The 7547-nt window shown below is 41.9% G+C and overlaps 1 protein-coding gene across 2 annotated transcripts in view; it reads right to left on the bottom strand.

Moving 5' to 3' along the window:
- Nucleotides 1–783: 783 nt before the first annotated feature.
- Nucleotides 784–7547, bottom strand: part of RELN (reelin) — a 549393-nt gene continuing 542629 nt past the window's right edge. The window contains exons 64-65 of one of the 2 annotated variants that reach the window (XM_004702602.2): nt 7236–7241; nt 784–1915 (exon numbers count right to left, since the gene is read on the bottom strand). In XM_004702602.2, the coding sequence (XP_004702659.1) occupies nt 1819–1915; nt 7236–7241 (103 nt within the window). In that variant the 3' untranslated portion in view covers nt 784–1818. The remainder of the gene's footprint in view (nt 1916–7235; nt 7242–7547) is intronic. The other variant, XM_004702603.2, reaches the window with a different exon arrangement.

Here is a 7547-nt window from a genome sequence, read left to right as displayed (position 1 = left end):
CCCCCAGTGCCGGCATATGGGAAACACTCAGGAAATACTTGTGGACGAACAGCCGGGTGTTTCTGTGGAGTCATCCACTGTGTCAAACTGTGTCCTTGTCGGAATTCCTTACTGATTTTGCTTAGTGTGATGACAGAGCGCACACGTAGAAACACCCCGTTGAGAAACCAGTATGAAGTTCCGGAAAGATACACCGAGGCCAGGCCAGAGGAAGAACAGGGAAAGTTTATTCTGCGGATTCACAGACTCTAGGGAGTCCGGGAACCCGGGCTGCCTGGGAGGAGAGGAGAGAAGGGAAAGGGGAGAGATGGAGCCCTGGATTCCCGGCCCCCATCGGGGGGACCCGAGAAGTCGTGCCTATCTGTAGTGGAGAGCGAGTTGGAAGCTGATCAGGAGGGAAGGAGGTTAAAGTAATAAAGGGAGTGGGTAGAAACCACAGGTGGGCAAATAGGGAGGGAGGGGGTTGGGGGGGGCCCTCTAATGGGTCTCTGTCCATAAAAATTCCAAGACAGGGTGGTGCTTTGATTGACTCCTTGATCGTGCCCTGGAATTTTCTGCCTCGGTCCGATAGAGGCAGGCAGGCTTTTCCTAATGTCCTCCGACCGGTACCTGAGCCGACATTACAACAAAGACGACTAAATAAAAAACGTGTGGCTTCCTAAGTGCTAAATCAAGGATGAGGTGAAAAATAGGTGTGTTTGACCTCTTCCTTTCCAAACCCGAGCAGGGTTACAAACTACCTAAACTTCAATCCGAAAGGAATAAAGACAAAGCAACTTCAAATGGCTTTTGGAGATACTTTTTAATTACTGTAAGCATGGGCTTGTAGCTTGGTCCACCCTAGAGTGCACCTTTTCACGATGTTAATGGTCGGGTTAGGGCTGCAGGGCCACTGTCATGTTGCTGGTGTTGGTACAACTTCATCAGAAGGTATGGAGAGATGACCCGCAGGAAAAGACAGTCCCCGAAGAAGAAGAACACGACGAGAGAACATCCACTGTTTTACAAACCACTCTTGTTACCACAGACACAACATGGCAGCTACTGTTAGGGAACCAGCCAGGGAACACTTGAGAAACAAGGATCTTTCCACAAGGAAATGGGAACTCCTTTTGGGAATAAGGGGCTTTATCCACAACTTTTAAGTAGAAAATATTTCAAGGTCAAGCATTTTTTTCTTATGCACAAAACAACGCTAAACCAACATACATCTTTAGGAGTCTATTAAGGGAATACAGTGTCTTCACACCTATCTTGTTGAGTAAGGACTTCAGTTAACTTTCGGCAGAGTTTAAGTTGCCCAAAATTCAGCAGCAAAATATTGCAACATAACAAGTAAATACAGTGTCAAGGTGTTATATTGTAGAAGAGAATATATAAAGGATGAACAATGATAATTTAATAATAGAAAACATGATATGTAGCTAAAATACAGTCCACTTAAATAGCTTTGTGACCAAGAATGTTAAATACTGTACTAAATGCCATTTAAAACATAAAATATCTTAAACATTTTTGTGCTTAAACTTTTTTTTTTCTGTTAAACTATTTCTTACTTTCAATACTGCCACTGTAACTGCTATTACAACAGGTCACAATGTTCACGGACACATGAAGACATTTGCTTCAGAGAAAATAAGTCATTTGTCATGAGTTCACAGTGTGGGAACGTGGGCTTCACTCTGTCCCCAGAAGGGCTTTCTGTTCGTCACCAAGTCCTCCGCGGAGACTTCCTGATACCAGATGCAGCGCCAGATTAAACAAAAGAAGGAAAGTGACACCTCACATGTTGAAAGGGCAAATCGACCTTTTGCTTCTTCATGGGTGTCGTCTGAGTGACCTTCGTCTTCGGTCGTAGAAGTGCCTGAGCCCATGTTGCCGTGAAAAATTCATCATGTAATTTTGTTTGCGAGTGCTGTTCGAAGCAGAGGGCGGAAGCAGGAGGGAAAGGAGAGAGGAAAGCGTGTAAGTCCCGGCATCGAGAGCAAAACCTACTGCACGTCCTACGTGACTCTGGTGGTATTTGAGAAACGGTAGGGTTAATAGACCATGCAGACACTACCAGTCAGGGACAAAGTACCTTAAGTCTGACACCACTATGCATTGCCTTTGCCTTTATAACAAAACAGAACAAAAAACCCGTTCTTTTCATGAGTGAGCTCCAGACCAGGTAAGATGGCACGTTCTCTTGATTTACAACAAAAAATGGGCTCAGACTATTTTTGGACATCTAATTTAATTTTCTTCCTGGACTCTTTATGGAACCCTGCACTTGAGTGGATCTCTTCTTAGAAGGGGCGTGTTCAGTCTCCTATGTGCTTGTTTAAATACGTCTTCACAAGCAGGAAAGCAACCTGCTCGTTAGCAAACATCCTGTTGACATGTCTAGAGTCAAATCATGTTAGTTAAGTCAACCCGACCGTCCAAATTTGATACGCTCTTAGGGGACCGAAACGAGAACTTTCCCCCCACAATATTGGATCCCATTGTCTTTCTCAGATAATAAGCGGCTTTATACAATCAGTGATGCTTTCTTAGTCTCTTATGAACTCTCAGAGGTGTCTCTCTCATCAGGCCAAGTTCACAGACGATTCCCACAGCTGCTTATCGTGGAAGACGGTGGGAGATAACGGAGGAAGGCACACACCTACACGGGAGCCTCAAAAAGGGGGTGGAAAAATGGAATGAAAAAGAATGGAATGTTCCACAAATTCTCTGAATCCCCCTCCTTCTATAGAGTGTGTGACACCAGGTTAGTGTGGGGCTGCTAACTGCAACGTCACCAGTTTGAAACCACCAGCAACTCCTGGGGAGGAAGATGAGGCTTTCTGCTCCCGTCAGGATCTATCGTCTTGGATGGCCTGGGCTCACTCTACTCTGCCCTAGAGGGATGCAATGAGTTGGAGTTGGCTCTGTGGCTGTGAGGCATCGAGGACAGGACACGGCACTGGTAGTAGCTTCGAAAGCCCCTACACGGCAAATGTGCTTTTAAAAGGATCTGTACTCACTAGTGTCACTGACAAGAAAAACAGCCCTCTCTCACCGAGGCCTAAGGGATACCCTATCTATTTGTGGCATCGGTATATGGGTTATGAGTCCGTGCTTACAAATAGGCTCCATTTCACTTGAAAACTGGGGTGCTCTCAAAGCCCTCTCCTACTCAACCTCATGGAGTAAGGAAATGCCTCTGGAGAAAGAGAATGCCATGTGATGATCAAGGTCAGTATGGTGCGAGCTGGAGTTAGGATCAGGGGAGGGGACGGGCAGTGTGGCACTGAGCAGTGGACTCTCCCGGGCCGACAGTGCGCATTTACCACACCAGGTGCGAAATGAGGTTTTTAAAGCGAGGTTGTCATACTCGTTTTCACGTAGAAATTGAGAAGCTTTAAACTAAGAAGACTGTAATTGACTCATTAGAAAATAAAATTAGAACAAAATACCATAAACTAAACATGTAATCAACAAGCAGTAGCCTCTTCTGAAAACCTGATAAGAGGATAAACATCAAATAGGCATATATTTCGTAGATGAAAATAAAATGCTAATTTCTTTTCATCCTGGGTTTTTATATTGTTAAAATGCTAGAAACCACAGACTAGAATCTGAAGCCCTTGTTCAGAAATAGACCTTCCCCACAAATTCAATTTTTATCTTTAGAGAGCTCTCCTACTTCCTCCGCCCTCCGTCCATGTGGCAATATTACATGTATAATTTATTCCCATCCATTTCCATATAATAGTTGAAGGGTGAAACTATTTTTTACCATTTATTAGTTGCTATACGTACTAATTGCTAGCTATTTAAAATCAAGATGTTGGTTTTTTTTAAAAGAGGACATCATGCATTAAATTAATCAGGTTCCAGGAAACGGGACCCCCTTACTTCCTTCTTCCCACAATCTTGGAAAGGAGTGCCACGCGGTGCACAGTGGTTAAGGCCATCACCACACAGAACCCACTGCATCGAGTCAAGTCCGACTCACAGAACCCCGCAGGGCAGGCGCGAACTGTCCCTGTAGATTTCCAAGCCTGTCACTCTTTATGGGAGTAGAAAGCCTCATTTTTCTCCCTTGGAGCAAGCGGCGGGTGGTTTTGAATTGCTGACCTTGGGGTTAGTAGTCAGCTTGTAAGCACAATGCCACCAGGGCTCCTTGGAGCCCTACCAGTGCCCCTGAAATTACCCTTCTCACCTCAATTCTTTCCTCTTAGGCAAGCGGACCCATTCAAGAGACTACGAAACACTAACCAAGCGTAATTACAGGTTATCATTGTGTGTATGCATGTGTGTATAGTTATCCATACACACAAACTTCAGCTAATTTCCCCTAAAATGCTGGCTTTTCCTTGTTCAAAACCCATGCATCATTCTCTTGTCTGTCAGGCAACTTAGATAGATGTCACAAGTCCTCGCCATTGTTTAATCTTTCTGTTTTTCAGTCTGTTTTCTTTTTTCTTTCACTACAGTCCTCTGCAGACTACTCTGTTTACAAGTGACAAGTCTTTTCTGCGTGTCTCACCGACCAGCTTCATTGGCTTACCCTCACAGTCACTTCCTGAATTTAAATTAAACACATTTTTCATCCTGCTTTGGACTCCTGTAGCGCTCATTTTCTGCTTGGCCTGTTTGTGTCCCGTGTTGCAGGGGCAGGTTCCCCAGCCCTCCACCCAGGACAAGCGCACCAAGCCCCGAGCTGTGAGCGGTCAGGCCGGGCCATGTTTCTTGGACTTCTGGGGACTTACTGACTGGACTCCTGTTGTAAGTCAATACACTTTAACTCTAGGGAATAATTACAAAGTTAAAGCCATACAAAGGATCCTGCTGAAAACATGGTAAAGATTATAAATCATGCAGATGTTAAAGTATGTGAACATTGTACATCGAATAAAAATAGAAACTCAGAACATGCAAGACATTTAGTTACAGCAATGCAACTGAGATGGACGTGGGTGCTGCCTCAATACATGGAAAGGAAGGGAGGTTCATTTTATCAGATGTTGACATGCATGGTTCATGTGTTTCAACAAAGTCTCTCCATGGAATTGTTTACTATGGGGCTGATTTAAAGCCTCCACTTTATAGATGAGAAAATAAATATTAGCAGGTAACAGTCCTTTCACAGCCTGACAATTAGGCCAGCGGTGGGAGCTTTCCTCCAATTTAGAGGCCGTGTGGATTCGCAGGTACTCTTTTATTTTGAGACATATGAGAAGGCTTCAAAAGTTTGTGGGGAAATTCCAATACTTTTTATTCCACTCTCCCATGAAATTTTTGAAGCCTATCTCTGGATTGCTAAGAATGTTGAGTTGCTACCCATGCTTTGTGTTCATGTAGTCACATCAAACCCTCACAGTTTCAAAGCATCCTTGAAACAAATAGGCAATTTGCATGTGAAACACCTTTGAAGCCAGACAGGTCAGAATCTAATGAAGTGTGCCAAAATACCGTCTGCAACTAGGACCATTTAATAAGAGGACACAGCTTTAGGTTATTGTGACTTCTGAAGTGGCCAACTTTCCCCGTCAGCCGTCAGGGTACTTGAACAACTTTAACGATGTTGTGTTTACATTTGTGTGTGTGTGTCGAGCAGTTCTGTGAGCCTAGTTTTATTCTTGATGTTTGTGTAACCATAGTTATAGTGTGCAGCTGGTGTAATAATAGATTTAATGGAATGTTAAAGATTTATTTCTTCACTGCAGTTAGAGGGGAAAGCAATTTTATTTAAGTTCAATGAAAATAGGTAACATTTATTTCGAGGAACATAGCTATGTCATGGGACATCAATTTGTGCTGACCACGGGCAGAATGGGATTCATTTAAAAATTCTCTCATTAGGAGTAAGTCATTGAAAGAAGAGCGATTGGCCATCAAGGGCTTCTTGGATATATGTTTTAAAATTTCCATGAACTCCGAGGGAGCTTAAGGACTTCAATACTGTATGGACTTAAGCAATACTTCCCTGTTTCTGCACAGGGCATATAGATAGTGCAAGATTCTCAAAGAATGAGTAACTGTGCTTTTGAACTGTTACTATTGACTGGAGACTGGATCATAGCTCGCTTATTTACTGATAGAGAGCAAGCAAATAACAATTAGTTAAACACTGTAAGAGGATGAAGCATGAGTTAAACAAATGTTTAACTTATTTGTTTTCGTGAAAAATGTCACTGAGCTTGATGGAAATCTAAAGGACATAAAGAGGATGGAAAATTGCTATAAGTAAATTTTAGCACATAGAAATTTAGGCATTTGTAGTGATCAATAACTGATTTAACGCCAAAATGTATGGTAAACAAATAACAATGTGTATGACTGCAGAAATAAGGATGCATCAGAACTATTAGAAATATTGATGAGCGTAAAATAGGAAACTGCCATTCAAAACTGAGCAATAAACACCCCTCACACAAAGGATGCTACATATTTTACTTTCTAGTTCATGAAGTTTCAGGAAGCCTACAAATAAGTAAGTGTAAGGCACACATATCTCACAAATACTCCATATTTCTTATTTCTTTCTCTGCTAGACAGGGGTGCTATAACAGTATCGTGCTTACCCAGAAGTTTTCAGTGTAAACTTCTAGTGCAGTATGTAGGTATTTAATGAATACCTTCTTTCTTAAGTTTAACTGTATTTACTGTATTTCAATTAGAAGACAGACGTAAGTGTCCATTACGGGTGGCAGGTTGTACTTAGAGGGATGTATACCTCCCAAGTTTTTGAATGACTCCACTTCCCTCTGCCAAGTCTTTTGTTAATGTAAGTTCATTTATTAACTTAAATGGATAAAGTCAAGGTGGCCTCACATATCTCCAGCGGGGCTTATCTTGGGAAAGATATTACATTTAACCAGAGCCCCGCCCTCTTTGCATACATTTCTACTTTTATTTTTCCCTCATAACAAACTCATATACTGTGAACGAATGAAGGGCACCCAGTATATTGCTCAGGATAGAGGAGTAGTTAAGTCCAATTTGTTGCCCAGTGAAGGGATACCGGTTGGCACCCTGGACCATGCTGCTGTGCCTAACATTGGATGAATCACATACAGTAATTATCTCAGTTTGGACCTCAGAGTTTCTGTGGGTATAGTTTTCAAATTCGTTTTTCACTTCTTTTTCCCATAGAAAGTTTTCTTTTCAGTTGCAAAGGTCTTCTGTAAGACTTCTCAGTTAACTGAGGTGAAGCTGATGAAACGATTAGTGAACAGTTGCCCGGATTTAGCAAGAGGACTTACCTTACTCTAGTGGGAAACCATTGACAGCAAGTAATGAAATATAACACAAGTTAAAAAATGCCTTTCAATGCATGCAGCGCTCTGATTAGTCATAAAAGTCTGATCAGGTTTAGACGCAATATAGGGCTTTTCATCTCTTTTGAAAATAAAAATTAAAGAAGTTATTTCTTATTCTTCTATAATTCAGTATATACATATATTTTACTTTTCTATGTAATGCAACATGCAATATTTGCTCATAACCATATGTTAAGGTACATGTAGCTATAGTACTACATTTGGCATAAATGTTATATATTAAATACAATTGTT

Source organism: Echinops telfairi, unplaced genomic scaffold (assembly GCF_000313985.2).
Source record: "Echinops telfairi isolate 266 unplaced genomic scaffold, ASM31398v2 ScPeMD7_23;HRSCAF=83, whole genome shotgun sequence".
NCBI lineage: Eukaryota > Metazoa > Chordata > Mammalia > Afrosoricida > Tenrecidae > Echinops > Echinops telfairi.
The sequence above is the reverse complement of the archived record's forward strand: the minus strand, read 5'-3'. Positions and strand labels throughout refer to the sequence as shown.